Source organism: Haliotis rufescens, unplaced genomic scaffold (genome assembly GCF_023055435.1).
Source record: "Haliotis rufescens isolate VD_foot unplaced genomic scaffold, xgHalRufe1.0.p SCAF_9, whole genome shotgun sequence".
Taxonomy (NCBI): domain Eukaryota; kingdom Metazoa; phylum Mollusca; class Gastropoda; order Lepetellida; family Haliotidae; genus Haliotis; species Haliotis rufescens.
In genome coordinates, this window is record NW_025964383.1 from 42937423 (window position 1) to 42962068 (window position 24646).

General features: G+C 40.0%; 3 protein-coding genes across 3 annotated transcripts in view; 1 reads left to right on the forward strand and 2 right to left on the reverse strand.

Annotated features, from left to right (window-relative positions):
* Positions 1 to 24646, reverse strand: part of LOC125377455 (poly [ADP-ribose] polymerase tankyrase-1-like) — a 56846-nt gene that overhangs the window by 30864 nt on the left and 1336 nt on the right. The window lies entirely within an intron of this gene.
* LOC125377456 (integumentary mucin C.1-like) lies at positions 1095 to 15536 on the forward strand. The gene is made up of 5 exons (XM_048390993.1): positions 1095 to 1415; positions 9579 to 9673; positions 13889 to 13940; positions 14408 to 15042; positions 15264 to 15536. Exons 1-5 carry the CDS (start codon positions 1288 to 1290, stop codon positions 15380 to 15382), a joined length of 1029 nt encoding a protein of 342 aa, XP_048246950.1. The 5' UTR covers positions 1095 to 1287; the 3' UTR covers positions 15383 to 15536.
* LOC125377365 (serine/threonine-protein phosphatase 6 regulatory ankyrin repeat subunit A-like) lies at positions 18035 to 21944 on the reverse strand. Its single transcript, XM_048390421.1, has 3 exons — positions 21287 to 21944; positions 19736 to 19819; positions 18035 to 19116 (listed from the first exon to the last, which is right to left on the reverse strand). The coding sequence occupies exons 1-3, from the start codon at positions 21942 to 21944 to the stop codon at positions 18488 to 18490; spliced, it is 1371 nt and encodes a 456-aa protein (XP_048246378.1). The 3' UTR covers positions 18035 to 18487.

Genomic DNA, 24646 nt, shown 5'->3' on the forward strand with positions numbered 1-24646 from the left:
CCGAACTGTATTAGGAGTGAGCCTACAGAGATATTCCGGGGATAAATGATTATTTATTTTCTAAAACATTACCAATTTTGAATTGTATCTTCTGTCTTTTAATGACTTACAATTTGTTTCATTGTAAATCTTCTAAAGACTCGTACCCCGGACAGCGCCATATATGGTTCTAAGAGCATCTAAATTGAACTTTTCCAATAAATTAGCTTGCTCATTAGTACAGTTGTCCCAAATATGACAACAATAATAGAAAATTGGTAAACTAAATGATTCCTAAGGTAGTTCGTGATAGCCGATATTTATAACTTCTTAAACAATTAGCCACTTGTTTCCTTGCAATATCATCAATATGCATTTTCCATGCATAATTATTTTGTATAGTAATACCTAGGTGCTTATGACTTTGTGTGTGTGAGTGTGTGTGTGTGCCTGTGTGTGTCTGTCTGTGTGTGTGTCTGTCTCTGTGTGTGTCTGTCTGTGTGTGTGTGTCTGTCTCTGTGTGTGTGTGTGTGTGTGTGTGTGTGTGTCTGTCTGTCTCTGTGTGTGTGTCTGTGTGTGTGTCTGTCTGTCTGTGTGTGTGTGTGTGTGTGTGTGTGTGTGTGTGTGTGTGTGTGTGTGTGGTCATGTCACATAGTTCTTGAAACGTGTTACGTGCATCCCGTAACGTCCGTTTGACTCCGGTGTGTTTTAATTGGTTTACTGACTTCATAATGCACTCACGGCGATCCCGACGGTTTTATCATCACAATACAATGCCGCATGGAGTGTTTGTTGAGGTACGCTCACGAACGTCCTTCAAGACCGCCCTGCACACAAACACTTAAAGCTTGGCTGATCAGGCTGCGTGTAACAGGGGGCAATACCGTGCAAACGCTTTTCTAATTGTGGGGTAAATGTTTCCTATGAAGATGTTTCCATAGGTCTTTGCAAATATTTTTCTTGAACATCTTCCTCATTGGAATACACATATAATTTACATAAACGTATTCCTTTCATGAAGTCAACTCAGGTCAGGCGCCGTTTTCATCTGATAAAGCTTTGATACGAATAACACCTTCCTTAGGCAAAATTTTGTAACCAGCGATGCAACTAATACGTTGGGCTGGTCTCGCTCGTTGTAGTCATTCAATTGGCCCTACACAACATGAAAACGAGGGTATAGCAGTGTGTTATCTATCGATATGCCACGTGATCACAATAGCGTATAAATCGTGTTGTGTTATTAGAATTCAGATGTTCGGCGTCCCTTCTCGCCAACTGTACCGTGGTATCTGTAGTCACTAGAAGATGAACGCGCTGCTTCCAGTCCTCGTTGCTCTGACATCGCTATGGGGAACGGGGCTCCACTCATTGGATACACGCGACGCTGGGATATGCAAATCTGGGGCAGAACTACGCAAAGATTGCAGGATGTCGTAAGTAATTTATGGTTTGTTTGTTGTGATTTTGTTTGATGTTTAACACTGTAATCAGTAATATTCAAGCTTCAAGACGGCAGCAACCTGCACAGCCAGCTCATTGATGTTATGTTTGTTTGTTTGTTGTTTAACGCCGCAATCAGCAATGTTCCAGCAAAATGACGGCGGTCTGTAAATAACTGAGTCTGGACCAGACAATCCAGTTATTGATATCATGAGCATCGATCCAAGCAATTGGGATACGATGACATGCGTTAGCCAAGTCAGCGAGCCTGACCACCCGATCCCGTTAGTCGCCTCTTACGACAAGCATAGTCGTCTTTTACGGCAAGCATGGGTCGATTCATGTCATGACGCCATGGGTTATGGCGGCACACGATTCTACCCGGTCACCAATATTTGGTGTAATGTAACACAGATTTGAAGTCGTAATTTTAATCGTCACAGAAGCATAATACATTGTAGTTACAAAACGTGTCTTTCAAGAGTGAATGAGTTGAAATTTAAAGTCACATTGGTACTCTTTCAGCCATATTGGGAAAAGTTTTACATTTACATTAGTAATAAATACATTCAGACTTTATATCACTTTTCGACAAGGGACACTAAAGCAATTAGATTGTCACAAATGTGTATTTAAAACGTGTATGTATCCCATTAAAACGATATCACTGTACATGACAATACATTTTATAAACGGGCCGTAGATCACAAGAAACCAAAGTCGGTTACCATTCCAGGGACGTTGGGGTACCTCTGCTACCTGCAGTTTCCCAGCAGCATTTACACCATAACTTAGTCGTTGGCGGTTGTATTAAATAGATAAAGAAATATGCTACAATTAAACACGTGGCAGTACTAAAACTACTAGGAATGGCGCAGTCTTAAATACCCTATCAGGGGGACAAATATTTTTCACCACTTTAACCCCCCTCGAGGATACTATCACTGACAATCTCAGATACTAATTCATCCTGCCGATTGTGTATGGTCATTCATATATATATAAGTATCAATAAAAAAGTTCTTAAATACAAAGAATAGATTTTTCATCAAAAGGATCCTTTAAAGATGAAACTATGTATCCCTTGTGATGTGTAAATTAAGATGTATACTAATATGAATGTACACCGTAGTGTTTTCAATCACAAGATGGATCTTGACGTAATCTGTTTTATTCTTTATCACCTGGTATCCTTGAAGATGAGGCAGGCTAAATAAGGAAATGTAAAGTTCACTGATTATGAACGGATATAAACCAAACAGTCCCATCAAACATCTGGATATATTGTCCTCTAACTGCTATTGATCAATATACATATATCGAACTATCGATTGAGGTCCCAACTGTCACATATCAATACATGGAGATTATGTGGATTATCATCTAGTCACGTGATAGATTTATCTCATCGCGTGACCTGCCAGCACTCGCGGGTGGAAATGTCAACTTGGTCAGGTCACGATGACAACATTCACCCTCGATGTCTCGTAAGCGACGCTTCGATTGGTCGGATTATATGTCGTTCTGACGTCACCTGTGAATAGACCGAGACATTGGCTCTGTGTATGTAGATGTTTCTGTTTGTTTGTTTGTTTGTTGTTTATCGCTGCACTAACCAATATTCCAGCTATATGACGGGGGTCTGTAAATAATCAAGTCTGTACCAGACTATCCAGTGATTGACATCATGAGCATCGATCTACGCATTTGGGATTCGATGACATGTATTAACCAAGTCAGCGAGCCTGACCACCCTATCCCGTTTGTCGCCTTTTACGACAAGCATAGTCGGCTATAAATCAAGCTGAATACCTATTCTATCCCTGTGACAAGAAATGCTAAATGTTTTGTCCATTTTGAATTTCTTACTGATCAATCAAATCATTGAAAGTGGATCGAGTGGTCAGTCTCAGTGACTTGGTTGATTATGTGTCATTAACTCCGATGGTGTGTATCGGTGTTCATGCTGTCAATCACCGAATTGCTTGATTCTGGCTCAGTTATTTACAGATCGCTGCCACACAGCTGCAACCGATAGATACTGCCACAAACAAACAAGCACGTGTAACTTCAAGTTGCAAACACAATATAGGTGTCGCCAGGGTTCCTGTGTGAAAGGGGCTTTTGGTTAAGCTCGTGATTAACGCGTTCGCTCGTCACGCTGAAAATCCGGGTTCGATTCTCGATTCTCGACATGGGTGTGATATAGCAGGAATATTGCAAAAAGCGGCGTAGAACCATACTCACTCACTTACTCACTACAGTATACTACGGTTATAACGAACTCAAAGGGACCACTAAGTTTAATTCGTTGTAGCCGTGGTTCGTTATATGCATATGTACAGCATAACTACAGCAAATAGTCGGGACAAAAAAGTAAGTTCGTTATAAGCGTGTTCGTTATAACCGTAGTTTACTGTATGTGCATTGTTTACGTCTTATGTAGAAACTACGAAAGGTGTGTCAGTTACCGGAGCATAAAGCCTGCCGCATAATTACACGTAGGCAATGCATCACTTCTAGTAATGATGCATGTATATATACCTGAACAATACCGTTATTGTCCACCTTGTCACTAACAGGATCGCACTGTGGAGGTAATCTGTAAATAATATCTGTGTCATGTAAGGTATCTCCGTAGACTCCAGTATGTGACAAAGGATTGGATATTGGTCGAGAGACGCCTGGTGTTATATGGAAATAAGCCAGTAACAATCTGATTATCCCCTAATTCCAAACTACTCGTCATTATTACTTGTAGCACGTTCCTTTTGTCAACTAGGCAAGAGTGTCCACAGCTTATATCAAAGTTTCACCATTGCCCTCACTGTTTGTGTGTTTGATTGTTCTTTAACGCTGCACTCAGCAATATTCCAGCTATATGACGGCAGTCTGTAAATAATCGAGCCCGGATCAGACAACCCAGTGCTTGACATCATGCGCATCGATCTACGCAATTGGGATAGGATGACATGTATCAACCAAGTTGTTTTCACGGGTCTAGCTCTAACTCGGGCGACGTTTTCCCGAGGCAATATTGTATGTAAAACGGGTCTTACCTTGAACTAAAAGATGAAAAAGATTTGGAACATAGCTGTATACGCCCAGTATCCGGCACACGTGCTCTTGTGTTACTTGGTAATATGTAGCATGTATGTCTTCATTACTTGTATTGTAATAGTAAAAACATTGTTCTACAACAGCATCATTTCACTACGGAAAACCCCAGATGTTCAGCAAAGTGAGGTGAGGTGAGGTGAGGTGAGGTGAGGTGAGGTGAGGTGAAATGGGGTTCAAATTAAATGATGCACCTGATGAAGATGATGATGATTTTTCACTGATCAATTTGATATACACATTGAAGATTGTAACTCTGCTTTGAATGGTGCCATTTCACGTGATGAAATTTTGATTGCCATAGCAAATTTGAAAAATAATAAAGCAAGTGGCCCTGATAAAATTATTAATGAATATATTAAAACCACTCAAGTCATTATGCTACCTGTATATGTTAAGGTTATTTAACACCATTTTAGATGATGGTGTTTATCCAGAGCAGTGGCTCAGTGGTATAATTCGTCCTATTTATAAAGGTAAAGGTGACAAATATGATCCAGAAAATTATAGACCAATCAGTTGTTTTGGTAAACTCTTTACAAGCATTATTAGTAATAGAATCCAAAATTTTATAGAAGATCAAAATATTTTATCTGAAGCGCAGACTGGTTTCCGTAAAAAATATTCTACAACTGATCATATATTAACCCTTAAATGCCTTGTAGATTTATTTTAGTCAAGAAAAAAGAATTTTTGTTGTTGTTTTATTGATTTTAAAAATTTGGTAAACTCTTTACAAACATTATTCGTAATAGAATCCAAAATTTTATAGAAGATCCAAATATTTTATCTGAAGCGCAGACTGGTTTCCGTAAAAAATATTCTACAACTGATCACATATTCACCCTTAAATGCCTTGTAGATTTATTTAAGTCAAGAAAAAAGAAATTATTTTGTTGTTTTATTGATTTTAAAAAGGCTTTCGATAATGTAAGAAGGACTGCCTTGTGGAGTAAACTGTTCAGCCAAGGTATAAATGGCAAATGTTTCAGAATTTTAAAATCCATGTATAGTGGTATAAAATCGTGTGTAAAGGTACATAGCATTGAATCAGATTTTTTCCCTTGCCTTGTAGGAGTTAGACAAGGAGAAAACTTATCACCTGTTGTATTCTCTTTGTTACTAAATGACTCAGAAACATTTTTAATGTCCAAAGACTGTTCAGGTCTATTAATTAATTCAGAAGTAACACATTCCATGCTAAATTTATCTATTAAATTGTTTGCTCTTTTATATGCCGATGACACTGTCCGTCTCGCTTTCTTCAAAAACGAATCTCCAAAAAGCTATCAAGCATTTTGATTCATATTGCAAAATTTGGAAATTAACTATCAATATTGATAAAACTAAAGTTCTAATATTTGGTGGTAATAAAAATGATATGAGTAAAGATATTTAACTCCATGGTGTTCCTTTAGAATATGTCACTGAATACAAATATCTTGGTGTTATATTTGATAAAAAGTGTTCTTTTAAAGCATCCATTGCTAATCTATGTCAACAGGCTACAAAATCCATGTATTTCGTACTACGTAAAAGCCGAAACCTTAATTTATCAATTCAATGCCAATTATATTTTTTTGACACAATGGTAAAACCAATCTCATTATATGGTTGTGAATTATGGGTTTTTGTTAATCTAAAACAAATTGAAAATGTACATATTTGTTTCATGAGAAAATTATTACCTGTTAAAAAGAGTACCCCTTCATGCATGCTTTACGGTGAACTAGGTAGAGTTCCGTTATCTGTTGATGTTAAAACCCGTATGTTAACCTTTTGGTCGAAATTACTTACAGATAAATCCAGCAAAATATCTTCAATCATTTACTCTATTGTATATAACATCCATAATACAGGTGTTTACAACTATGACTGGATTTCATGTATTCCAAATGTTCTAAACAATATTGGTTTAAGTTATGTATGGTTGTCACAGTCTCCTGTTTCATCTTCCTGGCTCAAAGCAACAGCTCACTCTATTTTAACTGATCATGCTAAACAAACCTGGAGCTCTGAGGTGGAAATTAAAAAAAAGTGTAGTCTATTCTCTCTTGAAACCACTATTTGAATTAGAAAATTATCTAACGTCCCTACCCCTAAACAAAGCTATCCCTCTACTTTTATTTCTTACTTCATGCCACCACTTACCAACTGAAAAAGGAAGATGGAATGGGATACCTATTTGTGAAAGAAAATGTAAATTGTGTTTTATTGATGATATTAGAGATGAATTTCACTTTATATTTAAATGTCCATATTTTACTAAAGAAAGAATTTTGTATATCCAACCTACATATTCTAAAAGACCTAATATGATTAAATTTCAAAGACTTTTCACTTGTAGAGAGATATCTGTATTAAAAAACCTTAGTAAATTCTGTAAATATGTAATGCAAATTGTAAAATCTTCCGGCTAACCACATATCCGCTATTATAATGTGTATTTTGCTGTCATTTTGTACCTCATGTGTGTGTGTGTGTGTGTGTGTGTGTGTGTGTGTGTGTGTGTGTGTGTGTGTGTGTGTGTGTGTGTGTGTGTGTGTGTTATAGTGCTAGCCCACCGAGATACCACGCCGCAGTTTAGCATGAATACCCCACTCGGACACAGCATTGCTTGAAGTAGTTGTGTCATCTCCAGGAACCGGTTTGTAATCTATACATGTACACTACGCTTATGTACGTAAATCTAGACTATATACACATCCGTCATGTTAAACAGAAAATAAAAGACATAGAATGAGAATACAGTCGCGGATATTGAAATATTATAAAATATTATTGGTTTTGTACTTTATAGTCATATAAGCTGGAGGATCCAGCGACGCAATACACATCAAACACCACTGGATAGTGCCTAAGAATTAAACGGTTCACAATTAACGTCAGCCATTTCGAGTGAGTGAGTGAGTGAGTTGGGTTTAAAGCCGCTTTTAACAGTATTCCAGTTATATCACGGCGTGTCAGCTTAATGTGGGAGGAAAGCCCGAAGTGATGCAGGTATCAGACGTTTACCACTTCGGTGAAACCCACGAGCAGGGGTATGGTGCTGACAAACCTAGAAACATAATTGGGGCGAACCGGGATTCGAACCCACAATCATAGGTTTCTGGCGTGCCCAAGGGACGCAACTCTGCACAGCGAAACGCGGCGCCTTAGACGACGGGGCCACCCGTGCCCCCCTCAGACATTTCGAACTGAGTAGTACATATTAGATAGAGCGCTACAATATCGCAGTGCCGTTTAAACTTAAATCTTACATTTTCTAGATAATAATAACAAGAGTTACAAAATTGATGTATGAATACAGTCTTAATGTTTTCTAACTTGAAACAAGAGAGGAGAGAGCTGTGTGCACCTTCGGTTTATTCACTGACTATCCAAGGAGGTAGTTTCCCCACAGTTTTACTCGTAAAGTTTGTAAAACCTATTAACTTAATGAAATTCAATATCCACCCAGACACTAACATGTTACTTCAAGTTGACTTTACCAACCAGTTAGTAAATGTTTGCTGATTAGACAAGTAGGAGGATTATTGTAGATTAGTACAATTTATTTCAATCAGTAGTGATCACTATCCATCTTTAAAAAAACTACCGGTATCACCAGTTAATTATACTCATTAAGTGATATTTAGCAATATTCTTCTCATAACTGCAATGACATATTACTAAGCTTGTAGTAGGTTTTACTACAATTTAATACATGCTCGTTTCTTGATCATTCTGCGCTCCCTGTTGACAGTTGCTAAATATATTTTGCAAATAATGTAAACAATGACTGACATAAACAATACAGGTGAAAGATGACATACAATGATTTGCAGTGACATCTTAAGTATAGAGTTAGACCACTCGGCATCGATGTTTAAACGTTGAAATTCTCAGTTAGACCCCTTTTACTGGCCATTTCAACAAATCCGAGTGGCCTGGCCTGAACCGACGGCCAAAAAACACGTTACCAACACGTCTTTAAAAGTGAAATTGCAAAAATGTGAAAACACAAGTTAAAACTAAATCAATGCAAAACACACCGTCCAAACACAACAAGGCTGTTTACAGAAAGTGATTCACGTCCACGGCACGTTTGGTTTGTAGACAATGCGACAAAGTGAAAAACCAATGCCCCCCTAGTCAGCCGAAACTACACGTACAATAAGGGTATATAGATAATAGGGACGGTATGTTGGACTCGGATAAAAAAACCTCCAAGGTAGAATGGCGACATATCCCACGTGACGTCATCAGACGACTGACTTTTTTCTGTGCGCCGGAGAGTTTTTACGTGTCGTAGAAGGGCGTGGTCATACACGCTACTGATGTGACGAGTTGAACTTGAGCGATTTAAGAGTGTGCCTTTTGGCCATTTTGTTGAAGGCTTGCTTTCGCTACCCCATTTCAATTCGGGAAACTGTCATACCAATCATCTATCTTGGTGGTATTAAACCTAGAGTGGTTTAAAACTATAGTAATGTTTTGTTTGGGCTTTCAGTAGGGGGTAGGGAGGGGGGTGGGGGGTGGGGTGGGGTACGGCTGGCCCAGTCGTCCAAGGCGCTGCGATTCGCTGTGCAGAGCTGCGTCCCTTGGGCTCGCTAGAAACCTGTGGGTTCGAATCCCGGTTCGCCCAAATTATGTTTCTAGGTTTGTCAGCACCATACCCGTGCTCGTGGGTTTCACCGAAGTGATAAACGTCTGAGACCTACACCACTTCGGGCTTTCCTCCCACATTAAGCTGGCACGCCGCGATATAGCTGGAATACTGTTAAAAGCGGCGTTAAACACAACTCACTCACTTAAACGTGAGGACACGGTGAGTCGGCCCTGCGAGATGCACGTGTTATGCGTTCAACGAGCCTTTGTCACGTGCACCTCGCCCTTTGGCGGCTCGGGTTAAAAAATACATGTCACGGGGCAAGTTTTCAATCCATGTAGGACCTACTTGGGCACCCTTATCAATCAACGATTTAGTGATGATGATGATGATGGTGATGATGATGATGATGATGATGATGATGATGATAATAATGATGATGTTTCAGTCTCATCAAAAGCCGATGCAAGGTGATCAAGGAGCTGTGGTGGTGCAAGCGCAGAGATTTCAACTGTGGGAACACGCCGGCGTTAGATCTTGTCGGTGAGAAATTCCTGCTTACAATCCTACTGCTTGTAAAAGGGGCGGTCGGGTAGCCTAGTAGTTAAAGCGTTCTCTCGTCACACCGAAGACTCGGGTTCGATTCCCGACATGGGTACAATGTGTGAAGCCCATTTCTGGTGTCCCCCGCCGTGATATTGCTGGAATATTGCTAAAAGCGGCGTAAAACCATACTCACTCACTACTGCTTGTAAGACAGTACGGACAGTATTCAGTAAAACTGGCACAGGTAGTTGCCATTTTGTTTGGAAAACACGAGCAACGTCAACGCTCGGACTCAACCCAGAGACATCGGATCACAAGTATCTGGACCCGCTTTTCTGACAGTGTATAAAATATGTAAGTTATTGCAGCACAAAATGTCCCTAAGCCATGATGTCATTATATACAGCTAACTAGTCAAGCAATTGATGATATGCTTGTATTATGTTTCAGCAACGAATCTCTTGTCCCAAACATAGTGAGAATAAAATTATCATAAACCCTTCATAAAAGATTTTTTGAAGTCTCCAAAACCGGCTTCATCCAATTATCTGTATGCTACTTGTTATCTGTTACCTGTTGTTGTCAATGTTAATCTGCTGCTGTCACAACATGTCCTGAATATATCCATCTCATCACTTGGTTGTTGTCACAGCTTGAATCTACGTCGATATATGCCGGAAGTTGTCATCCATACAGTTTTCTTATCTTCAAAATCGGTTGGGATGCACTTTTCACAAGTTACGTGTTCCGATTGTTACAAATATGAACTATCAACTTATTTAAAGGGCATGTAAAGTCAAAAACCAAAGCAACTTTGCAGACTTTAGTACTTTAGGGCATACTTATCACAAATGCTTGACCAAAAGTAAATTTGAAAAACGGAAATAGCATAAAACAGGCGATAAAAAATGACAGGCAAAATCATCCCTCAAAACGAAAAATTCCGCCACTGCGGGGATCCCCCTTACTGGGATTAAAACGAGATCCCGGGGTAATTTCAACTATCGGGCCGGCGCCCAGTCTGCCTGGTGGCTTATTGGGGGATGGGGGTGGGTCTTCCTACTTGTCTACTTGTCTAGCATCTATTTTTATGGTACAGATTCACCGGAGCGTGGTGATGGTAAGACAAGAGGCGATTAATGGGGCATCTCACATATGACACAACTAATTGGTGAATACCGCACAAATATGACGACACGACTAATTGGTGAATACCGCACAAATATGACGACACGACTAATTGGTGAATACCGCACAAATATGACGACACGACTAATTGGTGAATACCGCACAAATATGACGACACGACTAATTGGTGAATACCGCACAAATATGACGACACGACTAATTGGTGAATACCGCACAAATATGACGACACGACTAATTGGTGAATACCGCACAAATATGACGACACGACTAATTGGTGAATACCGCACAAATATGACGACACGACTAATTGGTGAATACCGCACAAATCTGACGACACGACTAATTGGTGAATACCGCACAAATATGACGACACGACTAATTGGTGAATACCGCACAAATCTGACGACACGACTAATTGGTGAATACCGCACAAATATGACGACACGACTAATTGGTGAACTGTGCACATACACTGTGCCGGGGGGTAATGTAGAGGATGCCCGACCACCATCAACACCAAAGACGACTTTGTCCTGAAGCACAATAATATGCCACTGACAGGGGGTCGACGCCAACACATCATCTCGAGGGACGACGTCCAAACGTGTACAAATTCATGGAGGTAGTGCACGTTGAGCAGAATACGACTGCGAACACAACCCAGCTATTTTGATGCCACCCAAGAAGAATTTTCGAAACCTAGACCATGCACATGATAGGGAGAGGAGATAACTTCTCGCCAACCAGAAACCAGTTAACGATTATCACAATGCTTTTTCACTGTCTACCAGGACTGTGAATTTTGTAGATTTGAGATGCGAAGGAAAAGTATAACTATAATTTGTTTTTGCGTCGCGAATCGTTATCCATGTGTTACAAGCATCCACAGGCCCCGTACAGCGTTTAATATGAACACCCAGCTAAAAATAAACACGATGGGGATTATCCCTTGGCCAGCGATTATCCCTTGTCCAGCTGCTGGATAAGGAAGAAGTCAGCGTATATGGTACAAAACAGGATGTCAGCAATAGTTACAGATTGTTAATTGTAATTTAAATTATTCAAGACAAAAGGGGACCTTTGCGCCGGTAGCTTTGAGTAATTATGGAGATGGTAACTGAAAATTGGTCAGTTGAAAATGGTCAGGTCTCAGCGGGAGACAAGTCAGCCACCTTACAGAGATATATTACAAGTTCAGAATTATGTCTTCAAAATGATGTGTTTAGACTGAGAATGGGTAATACGGTTATTTCATAAATGCACACATCCCCAGCACCCTTTTCACAGATTCAAATGTTTGACGCCCAATTCCCCGTTTTTTTAGTCGCCGTACTTAACGTTTAAACTTTATAGAAACACGATGTTTGCTGTGAAGAGGCAAAGGTGACACTAGCAATGGTTGCAACTCGGCATGCATTATTCAAGGCTGACTTTCAGATGCATTGCTTGATGCAATGTAACGTAACACTGCGAAACTGTATCGTCCTTTGTGTATGTCATGTTTGAACCAGACTTCAGATCGTAATCAGCCGTGTTATGTCGCATAAAACTGCGTCGTAGCTGACGGAGAGTAATATGACCCGGGTGGAGAACAGATAGGTCCGTGTGTCATCGGTTTTCACACTTCTGCGTTCATTCTGATGTTTGTGTACATTCAGGGTTTGTTAAAAGCTTCCCAGGCATGTCAGCTTCTTTTGATTCTCATAACAACCCCCACGGCGATGCAAGAGCTTATAGTGTGCAGCGAGAGGAGTATGGACATCATAGACCTAATGCTACAGCAGTCTTTTAGTCATTCTCATAACAACCCCCACGGCGATGCAAGAGCTTATAGTGTGCATTGAGAGGAGTATGGACATCATAGACCTAATGCTACGGTCTTTTAGGGCCATTATTTATTTTTTTTCTTTAAATTTCCATAAACTAAGCACACGGTACGAACACGACTGTTTCTGAGTTATACTGGACAGAAGAAGTTAGTTAAATATGGCAACAGTCGCTATTCATTGAGGCCTTTACAATATGCCCAGCCCAGAATGACACATGTGAACACGTGGGTGATGATAAACGGTAGATAAATAAAAGCTACAAAACCCCTTCAATAGCTGCAAGAAATATCTGCTGAAATCTCGTAAAGAAATTTAGGCATCCTGATGAATTTGCATATTTAATTTTATTTTTCAGATACATAATACAGTTGATATGTTTGAGGTAAAAAAAGGGTTTTAAAAATTGTTTTGCGTAATTGTTAACGTTAAACACTTCTTCAAATGTGCTTGGTAATCTCGTCTAACATTGAAGTTCTAACAGTGAAATTATTTTCACGTGATTGCATTCGATTCTTGTTGGCACCAGCCGCCACATCTGTCTCATCGTGTGACAACTGGCAATAGAATTCTATTTAAAGTTTAATTGAAAGGACGAACAATAATAAATCATAGCATATGTTTTCTGTTCTTATATTCAACCGCTGACGCCGTATTTAGTATATGGACATGGTGGCCTGCCTGCTATCACGTCGCTTGAATATACCGACTACCACTCGCTGTCACACAATCGGATATGATTATGAACTTCAGATAAAACTTAAATCTTGGATTTTGGAAGATCGAATATTCCTTTTTTAATCCCTAAAACAACATTGTTTTGCCTCCGGTTGTCCTGAATATATTATATACAGTACACTACTTTTATAACGAGCACGCTTATAACGAACTGACGGATATAGCGAACATATTGTTTGGTCCCAGTATATGCTTATAACAAACTACGGTTATATCGAACTAATATCAGTGGTCCCTTTGAGTTCGTTATGACCATAGTTTAGGCCATCACCTTTGTTTGTTTGTTTGTTTGTTGTTTAACGCCACACTCAGCAATATTCCAGCTATATGACGGCGGTCTGTAAATAATCGAGTCTGGACCAGACAAGCCAGTGATTGATACCATGAGCATTGATCTACGCATCACCTACTACGACATCAACATATTATTGAAAGGTCGGCCACAAGGCATTACCATTGGATTTCGCTTCCATATACAATTTAGTCTTCTATGTTGCAGCTTTAAGAAGGGACATTGCAAACAAGAGGTCATGTTGCTGCAAATTTAAATGGTGAGTTCTTGTACAGGAAATCCCAATTTACAATTTTATACGGTTTTATGTGACATAATTGCAACAATAGATTGAATGAACTAAAGTGTCCACATCCACATTTCCAAAAGAGTGAGTGAGTGAGTATGGTTTTACGTCGCTTTTAGAAATATTCCAGCAATATCACGGCGTGGGGGGGGGGGGGGGGGGACACCAGAAATGGGCTTCACATATTGTACCCATGTCGGGAATCGAACCCGGCTCTTCGGCGAGACGAGCGAACGCTTTAACCCCTAGGCTACCCGACCGCCTAATTTCCTAAAGAAAAATACCATGGATCATATGGAATATACCACTACTCATTAATCGGTTCTCGTGAAATATTTGTGAAATTCCCTCGCCAAGTTTGGTATTTAATTACCTCTGTTTGGAACAGATACTTCGTAATTCTTACTAGAATCAACAATCCAAACGTTTAACATTTTCAGGTTTGATAAATTTGAAATACGGATCCAGAAAAGCATTGAAAATCTGGAGATATGTCGAGATGGTCCGACAACTAAACCCACACCTGCTGAGGTTCCATCTTCAACAACGCCTACCACAACAACATCAACAACATCATCAGCTCCTGCAACAACACTAACAACATCAGCGACTACGATATCAACAGCTAGTACGACTACATCAACATCAGCTACAACAACACCAACATCAGCTACTACGACAACACCAACAACATCAGCTACTACAACAACACCAGCGACAACTACACCTACAACATCTACTACGACAACACCAACAACATCAGCTACTACGACTACACCAACAACATCAACTACAACACCAACACCAGCGACTACTACACCTACAACATCTACTTCGACAACACCAACAACATCAGCTACTATGACTACACCAACATCAGCTACTACAACACCAGCGACTACTACACCTACAACATCTACTACGACAACATCAACATCAGCTACTACGACTACACCAACAACATCAACTACGACGAGAACATCAACATCAGCTACTACCACAACACCAACAACATCAGCTACCACGACTACACCACCAACATCTGCTTCAACTACGACACCAAAAGCACAACTATGTAATAACACTTTATCAGGACTTGTTTCATACTTGTTTTCATAGTGTGTGTGTGTGTGTGTGTGTGTGTGTGTGTGTGTGTGTGTGTGTGTGTGTGTGTGTGTGTGTGTGTGTTTGTGTGTATGTATATAGTAGTAGTAGTAGTAGTAGTAGTAGTAGTAGTAGTAGTAGTACCCTTGTCATCACCGTTATCATAATCATTATTATTTTTATTATCCACAGTGTGTGGAGCCATAGGAGGATCATGTCTGTTTACCGTCGAGGATGATTGCATCGATTTTGGAGGACAAGTGGATCAAGGACGGGTGTGCCTAGGCGCTAATGTTTGCTGTGTATTTTAGGCACAGAGGTATTATCACTGCATCTTTTCTGGCGACGAAAAGGTCACGGGGCCTTCGTCATCTAGATTACGGAATTTTTGGTGTCTAAATGTATGTTCAAACGGTCGACCTGGCAAAGCAATTCATAAAAATAAAGTCAATTTTAACATTTTAATATTTGTTTATGATATGTCGTTTACGTCTTGTCGTCAAAGGTTTGACGCAGTTGTGATCTATTGTCGTTCTATGTTCCGCCGGTATCGGGTTCCAGTCCAAATTCTTATGACTCTTAATTTATCAGGATCCTGCTTGTGATATAACTAAAATACTGTTCACCGTGGCGTAAAATTCAGTCGCTCACTGCCTCCTCCAAAGGGCCTCAGTGCTCTGTGCTCAACCTCTGTTATCTAGGGTATTATATCTATCACATTAAGTCCCGTGGACCCTATCGCCACCATAGCTTCCCATCTGTCTGATCAATGACCTAGCTTTGAATCTATCTCGCTCATGAGATTTATTATTTTGGACTGCTATTGTAACGTCATATCACTCGAATCGGACTCAAACAAACGAAGATATTGCAGCAAATGTGTCAAGGGTCTTAGCATTCCAGAATGGAGGTTTAATTCACTGGATAATCGAGGATGATATCCGCTTGCGATTCCCCTGTAGCGATTCCGGATAGCCTCGGTATTACATACTGAGACCGGATAAAAGGTTACTTTACTTGCTTGTAAATGTTGCAAATATGACTGTTACATATGTAGCGGCTATACAATTTACGAGTCCCGTGATGGGATTCGAACCACGGACCTTCTGATCCGAGGTCGGACGCCTTGTCCACATGACCAAAGAGGTTAACCCCGTCAGCAAGCTGACAAAGTAAGGATGTCATCTGTGGGATGACTCCACCCCCTGCTACACATACATTTACATAAATTTATATATTAAATTAACCATTAATACATTTCCATATTAAACTTATGTCTTAATTAAGAATTTGTTTCAAAAGTTTTATTGCAGTGTGATGAGCGCCTTACACTGCGAATGAGGCAAATTACATCGGTCGCTCTAATTATTGTTTGATCACCCTCGATGAAAACCCGTCAGGATACGGGGTCTTGGTGATACAATGTGCAAAACATATTCCAAGAAAGACCTCTTCATGATTCACATCACACATGAGTGAGTGAGTGAGGTTTTACGCCGCTTTTAGCAATATTCCAGCAATATCACGGCGGGGGACACCAGAAATGGGCTTCACGCATTGTACCCATGTCGGGATTCGAACCCTGGTCTTCGGCGTGACGAGCGAACGCTTTAACCCCTAGGCTACCCGACCGTCCCCATCACGCTGGAAGTATAACAGCATATATCCCGACAGATCACAGTTACTGTTTTAATTGTGTTTCATGTGTTATTAAGTTGTCATCATTTTACGGTTTTACTTGAAGTGGCATAACATATAGCCCTCCTTTAAGCCAACAACATGTCCTACTTTTATGAATTGACGACATGGTTTCTGTAGTCAAAGGCTGTCGCAACATCTTAGAGCATAGGCGCCTTTAAATATACAGATACGTTTTACCATTGAGTTATATATCTTAACACTCTATAATTGATTGTTTGTTAATTATGTATTTTATATTTTATGATATGACTATGAGTGGTTTTATCATCTCTCATAAATCGCGTGGCGTTGGTCGCAATTACGTTTTACTGGTTTGTATGTAAAATACAGCTATGTTATATGCATCTTCCCGAGGCAAGGGAGTTAACTGACTATAAAAGTCCAGTTTCCACCCTTGCCGAGCTAGGATGGTATTAAGGAGTTACATTTTGTCTGCTGGACTAACGAGTCTACTCATAGTCCAATCAAAATCGTGCAACAAAATCGAAATCCGGTTCGTAAACTGTCGTGCAAATTTCGGTCGATTGCAGGATTTACAAAGCATGTGCCCCACCAACTCGTTGTCAACAGATATTTTCCAAATCTTTTCATGTTTTTAATCAAGGTGCTCACGTGATTTGATGCACTTCGCGATGGAAGACTCGTTTTATCACAATAAAGATCTTGATTATCGACCAGATCGTCTTGACTGGGCGCCACTGTTTTGTTTAAAGCAAATGCAAGTGATACGAGAGGTGGAATCTGATTGGTATAAAGGAGAGGCTTAGAAGGGACAGAACTTGCAATAGCCACTGGTGGCGCTGTGATAGAGCCCAGGAATTCCAGCCTAGTTCGGCAAGGGTGGAAACTGGACTTTTAAAGTTAGTTAACTCTCTTGCCTCGGGAAGATTTGTTATATGTACCTCCGAGTGAAATGAAAAAATAAATATTCTGTCTGTTTGTCAGTCAAGAAATATAACCCTGGTTGATGTAACGCCCTTGTCCCTCCTGGAACGTAAAGACGGATACAGCACAGAGGATGGACAGTTTGTTCGGTTTTATCCCCCAAAACACCCGCAAAAACTGACTACAATCGGTGAATTAACGTCTAGTTAACATGGGTATGATGGGTAAATATGGGTTTATTGTTTAACGCAGCACTCAGCAATATTCCAGCTATATGACGGCGGTCTGAAAATACCCGAGTCTGGACCAGACACTCCAGTGACTGACATCACCAGCATCGATCCACGCAATCCGAATACGATGACATGCATCAACCACGTCGGCGAGCCTGACCACCTGATCCCGTTAGTCGTCTCTGACGACAAGCATAGTCGCCTTTACGGCACGAATGGGTTACTGAAGACCTATTCTACCCCGGATCTTCACTGGTCTGATGTCTAAATGTCTAAATGTCTAAATGAGTAAACGGGTAACATTCGCTACCATCATTTTCTTTCTTAGCCCGTTTCAAATAGCATAATGCTACAAATGGCTGCCTAATCAAATTACTCCGGCGAACGAGAGGAAGTCTGTACTATAGGCGTTACGGAGACTGTGACGAAGCTACGTAGGAATGCTTTCAGGATATATATCCAACCAGAATAGAGATACGTGTGCAGTTCACTGGAACGTCGAGGATGATGGCGAGGAGACACAAATCCACTGTATACGTTCTAAATGTTTCATATGTAATCAAACGTCCGAGTCCTCGTGTCACTGTCAGTCTACACTCACATAAGGTAGCATCCTGAGTGCACTGACTTAAGATGTTCATACACCAAATAATGTTCTTCATCTTTGGCTACCCTCGCTGCTGTTTTGCCACTCCTATTCTTGACGTTGATGAGCGCAGTGTTGCAGTGGAGGACGTATTCAGCAATGTCATCGTGTCCTCCTCGACAGGCATAATGCAGAACGGTGTCACCCTCATCATCCACCATCTGTAGATTAGACCCCCTACGGAAAAGCAACTTCACGACCTCCGTATACCCCCAGCGTGCTGCAGACATTGATGGTGTCATCCCCGACTTATCTGTACAGTTGACGTCAACGTCGTCCTTAGAGAGGACACACTTGACTATATTTATATCGCCTCCACGACAAGCTGCGTGAAGAATGGTGTCACCACCTTTCTCCACTAAAGTCAAATCTGCTCCTTTGCTGACAAGATACTCCACAACATCTCTGTGGCCTTGGTACGCAGCCATCATCAGACCTGTTCTCCCGTTACCGTCTTTCCCGTTGAGGTTTCCCTGATCACCGGACAACAAACGAGCCACTCGGCCTACATCTCCCGCCTTGCACGCAGCATGGAAATCAATGTCTGTTTGACGTTTGTCGGATGAAGATTTTGTCATTGCTGAAATGGGACCATTTACTCAAGGGTTAAAATGCGATTCAACTGAAAGATTAACAATGTTTTTTTGAGTGTTGTAACAGTGTCATGATTGCGCATATAGTTTTGTGATCAGCCAGTTTTTTCCTTCATTTGGTGATTTGTGAGAATGTTTAACGAGGAATACTGATCGGGAATCATATCTAGGCTGTCAGCGCAAGACAAACTGAAATAAGAGAAGTTTGCATTTGCATTTTTCATATTAATTCTTGTCGACAAGGATAATAATCTATCCTGAAAATCTATTTGTTGATATAATTAGGACTGTTTATGGACATGAATAAGGAGTCTGACGATTAGGTTGGGAAGAACCGTGCATCTATCATGGTAGTTAACAAAAATGATTTCGAGTGTTGTGATGTTGTCTGTAAATAATAGAGTCTGGACACACAAGTGAGTGACATCATGAGCATCGATCTAGGCAATTGGGATACGATGACATGCATGAACCAAGTCAGCGAGCCTGACCACCCGATCCCGTTGGTCGCCTCTTACGACAAGCACAGTCGCTGAAGACCTATTCTGACCCGGATCTTCACGACTTTCCAGTGTTGTCCAGTCACGTTGCTAAAATATTTCTCACCTTTACCGTGCTGACCAGCGCCCAGTGTTGTGTGGATACTTTCTGATGCTTCCCCATTCGCTTCTGTCCTCTGATCATTTGACACTGAGGAGTATAGAAAATAGTTGTTAAAAAAGGAAAGTTTTTTTCCATTGTGACTGTAAACCCATAGCTGGTGTCCTCTGTCATGAAATGGCTGGAATATTTCTAAAAGCGGGGTAAAAAACATCTCACTATTGTGACACAGTTCAACAGTTTCAGTATTACACATTGTGTTTGCAAAGCGTGCTATTATGTTTTACTGAACCATTCAATAAATACAAATACATTGCAACAACGAAAATACTCTGATAACAATATTACAGCTCACAATTACACACCTCAAATGTAGTGCATAATTTCCGCGTATGTTTCATAACACCACTTCGATCTAGGCGTTATTCGTTTCTCCTTCAAATTGGGAATACAATTTAGCTATTTATAATGCAACTACGATAATGGTCTATTACGTTAGAAAGCAAGGAAGCAAAAGGGAAGGTTTCAAATGCTTCAGTTAAAGAAGGTTTCAAATGCAAGGCCTGAGTAAAGTTTTCAAAGAATTTAATGGTACACATGTGGAAGACATTTCCAAATGTAATATATAGAATATAGTTTGAATCGTACAATAGACCCGTTCTCGTAGGTTTTACTTTAGTGCTACACGTCTATTACATCAGGCCTTCCTAACACATCAAATCAAACTGAGTAAGTGAATATATTGCTGTACGCCTCTCTTAGCAACATTCTAGCAATATTTCGGCGAGAGACACCAGAAATGGGCTTCACACATTGTATCCATGTGGGGAATCAAACCCGGGTTTTCGGTGTGAGGTGCAAACGCTTTAACCACTAGGCTACCCCACCGCCCCTATTGTTCAAATCAGTATTGCACCTAACTCCCTCACACGCTCTTGATAAATACGATAAATGTCTAATTAGGATACTTGAAAGAATAATGTTTAAATGTTCGAACCTAGCCTTAGACTATGATGTATTTTTTTCTCTAGGGTCTGGGAGAAAGACTAGGCCAAAGCGACCAGTATATGTGAGGCCATACCAGAGAAACATTACAAGTAGACGTCAATATGACTGTATGTAAAAGATTTGCCAAAGAACCTTTAGTTGAATACGATAACACACTTATATATTTCCCTAAGCTTTCACAGATCCGTGTTCATCAAATTAAGGAAAACAGTGAGATGAATAAAGAGCATTATGATGACATTTTTGTAGCGAGGACGCACTGAAACCCAAATCTCCCCAGTTGGCAGGCTAAAAAGGAATATGTTTGTAGGGCATCAGTGTGTCAGTCAGTACTTTAATTTCATATAACATTAATAATTTTCAAATACACCGCGTCATATAAAGCATACTCAGTCATGAACTTACATGTTTTACTTGTTTTACGACACCCGAGTTGTGTTTCAATACAATTATGATATATAAGTCCTTCCTCCCCCTTCACCATTGAGCAATATGTGTCTGAGAAACATTTAACGTTTGTATGCAGACTAATAATATATAGTTAATCACCTTGCTTGTATACTGTGGTTTCATGCCTATTATACTGCCCACATCCTTCAGCAATGATTGTATGTTGTCCACTCCCTCCTCCACCAGCTTGTGCACGTCCGGTACCAGGTCCGCTTCCTACTCCACTCGCAGTCCCAGTCCCAATGACATGTCCCCTCTCTACTCTTGCAGGAGGTCCGCGCCCAATATCGTCTACTCTACCTAACGTAGCAGTAGTTTCTGTTCGATTAGTTTGTCCACTTTCTGCTCCAGAAGATGTTGTTTCAGCACCTTGTAAACATCCTACTGTAGCAGTAGCTTTTTTTCTTATACCTTGGGCACTACTTTCAATACCAAGTGAACTCCTTACTGCATCACTCGTTTCATTTTCAATAGCTTGTAAACTCCTAACTGCATCACTCGTTTCATTTTCAATAGCTTGTGAACTCCTAACTGCATCACTCGTTTCATTTTCAATAGCTTGTGAACTCCTAACTGCATCACTCGTTTCATTTTCAATAGCTTGTGAACTCCCTAATCTGGCAGCAACTTCTTTTCTAATCCTCTGTTCGAGCACGTTGCCTACACCCCCGTGGACAATACCTGCCGCGTTAATATGGGTGGCATTGCTATGTATATGAATGGCAATAGGTCCCCTGTGGTCATCAATACTCGCCATGTTTCTCGTCGCTTTGTCTCATCAAGTGGTCACGTCCTGTAAGGACAAGATGAAACCGTACATATAGTAACTTTTACAGTATGTTATTTGTCAACATCTCCAATGAGTGAGATAGTTATGTTTATCCCCCGTTCAGTTCATTCATTAAAAAGGGGGACGATGTGTGGGAGGAGAGCCCAAAGGGAGGAACATCGTGGACTACTTTTGTGACATCCAATCGGGTCTGGACCAGACAATCCAACGAATGACATCATGAGCATCGATCCACTCAATTTGGATACGACGACGTGAATCAACCACGTCAGGAGCCTGACAACCCGATCCCGTTGATCGACTCTTGGTAATTGTGAGAGACTAATTATCCATGGATTTACACGAACAAATTAAGATTGGATAGTTTTAAAATTAATACACAAAAATGGACAACGCAGTACACAATAGAGTGGTAGTACACGATCCAATGCCAATAAATAATGGCAGTGGTCAGAATCAGATACAGACATACAGTGGTGATAGGAAAGAGTCGTAGAATAATATATGTTCACCCAGCGGCGACAGTGGCCAAACCTCCGAGAAAGGCTAGGCAGTGAATCAGGGATGACGAGTGATCCTCACATGAAAGCTGATTTCGAAGGGATGAAATGCGTGAGATCCGCGAAAACACGATCTTCTATACAACTTACCTAGCTACTAGTTTATACTGTGCCCTCACAACAAAGAATATTCCACATGTTTCTATAACATACTATAACCTTAAATCGTTCCGGGTCCGGACGTTTACACATCACACTAGCCATTCGTCACTACTCGTCCCTTTCCGTAACCTGCGAGAAGACTCGCCCCCCAATCGATGAATGTTAGGTGCGAAAATACGACAAACCAATCAGAGTGCGCGTATGGTTTTAAGTTCTTCGTCAACAAATCCCTCAGAAACAATTTTTGATTTTACATATGTCTTGCATCTAAAAATATACCCAAGACACACATAAATGTGTTCAACCATACTGTGTCATAACGCATGTCCCGATGTGCTTTATATTACATCTGAAATATATATATAATATATGGGCATCGGCAATATTTCAGCCATATCGTGACGATATAATATATGGGGAAATATATGTGAACAATTACGCAACGATTTGGCAATTGTTTTAGGTATGCCCGTTTGCGCTAAGACGGAACCCAGTCGCAAAAATGGCCATGAGGGGAGCACGAGTCGCTATTCGGCTTGTCCCGGTATAACACGGGATGGTAACAGATGTCCACCAGCATCTATATACAGTACCTTCCTGACTACTGAGCACATTAAATAGTACTAACTTCCTAACAATATCACTGACTAAATGTTACAGCGGTATCACGTCTATGGAAAGACGACGAATACTTGTTGGGGATTTATGGGATTTATTCTGTCTGTTCGGATGGGGATATGGAGATCCCACCACAATATGGTTATGGATGATAACGCCCTAAAACATAATATAATAAGGTTGAATTAGTAATATACAACTACAAGAATCTATTATTCAACAAACACAGTACATTTACTGTTTACCATGAACATGAATTTAAGCATATATTATCAGAGCAACCATCAGTTGTATATTTATTACAGCTACCAATCCCATTTATATGATAAAATACACATCACAATATAACAATATATACATACAACTATTGGCACATAAATACCATCATCACGTCACGTCAGTGCCAACAGTATGGTTTTATATGTGCATCTATGCCTAATAATGAAATGACACAATTAAGTAAAATGTATATAATACGCACACTGACATGCTTTCTCTTTCTCACACACAGTCACACACACATACACAGAGTCATATAAACCTAATATTAATATGCACTACATTAGTACATATTTACTAACACTTTCATAGAACTATGTACATAATCACACAAGACTTAGTGTACTAAAATACTGTACAATAACGCCGTGATATAACTGGAATAATGTTAAAAGAGGCGTTAAACCCAACTCACTCACTGTACAATATATTATTCCATTTATAGCTGTAAGCTATAAATTATTGCTAATGAGAAATGTATTCTAACAGATACAGCTACAAGCTATAAACTATATAAATTACTGAAAGCACCCTATAGCAATATGGTTGCTGAACACTAATTACACTATATTATAATTGGTTACTCTAGCCATGACTCAATATCACAATACACACTAATGTATCATGACTTTGAAGAATAAGTAATATATTTACAATATTGCGTATCACGTGGATCATACTGAAAATTATATTATATAACAAATATGCAGTTAAAATGATAAAAGTGTACTCAACAAGACTAACATATCAGATCCTAACCTCCTTATGATGAATATAAATACTAAAGAAGTCTAGATTTCCCCAATCAGTGCAGTGCTGTGAGTAATGCAGAGTTGTATGTAGCAGTGACCAGTGAAGAGAAATACTGAAGTGTTTAAAGTTAAAAACCTGGTCACATGCTACAGAAACAATAGGAAAGGCAATCACTGGCCGAGCTGTGGCTGGACCAGATCACTAAAGACCTTACATAACTATACCCCGTACTTTACCTGAGAATGAGTAGAGAGTGTTCAGGTCAGTTAAAGGAGCTATCACCTTACTTAACTCAATTATTTACCTAAGTTTAAAATATGTAAGTTAAAAAACACACTATTTACATTCTGCTACATA

Excerpts from the sequence above, each read along its gene's own strand:
- LOC125377456 (XM_048390993.1), top strand. The coding sequence starts at position 1,288 with ATGAACGCGCTGCTTCCAGTCCTCGTTGCTCTGACATCGCTATGGGGA. Across the intron at positions 9,674-13,888 it reads GCCGGCGTTAGATCTTGTCG|CTTTAAGAAGGGACATTGCA; the intron begins GTGAGAAATTCC and ends TCTATGTTGCAG. Across the intron at positions 15,043-15,263 it reads GACACCAAAAGCACAACTAT|TGTGTGGAGCCATAGGAGGA; the intron begins GTAATAACACTT and ends TATTATCCACAG.
- LOC125377365 (XM_048390421.1), bottom strand. The coding sequence starts at position 21,944 with ATGGCGAGTATTGATGACCACAGGGGACCTATTGCCATTCATATACAT. Across the intron at positions 19,820-21,286 it reads AACCACAGTATACAAGCAAG|TGTCAAATGATCAGAGGACA; the intron begins GTGATTAACTAT and ends TATACTCCTCAG. Across the intron at positions 19,117-19,735 it reads CGCTGGTCAGCACGGTAAAG|CAATGACAAAATCTTCATCC; the intron begins GTGAGAAATATT and ends GTCCCATTTCAG.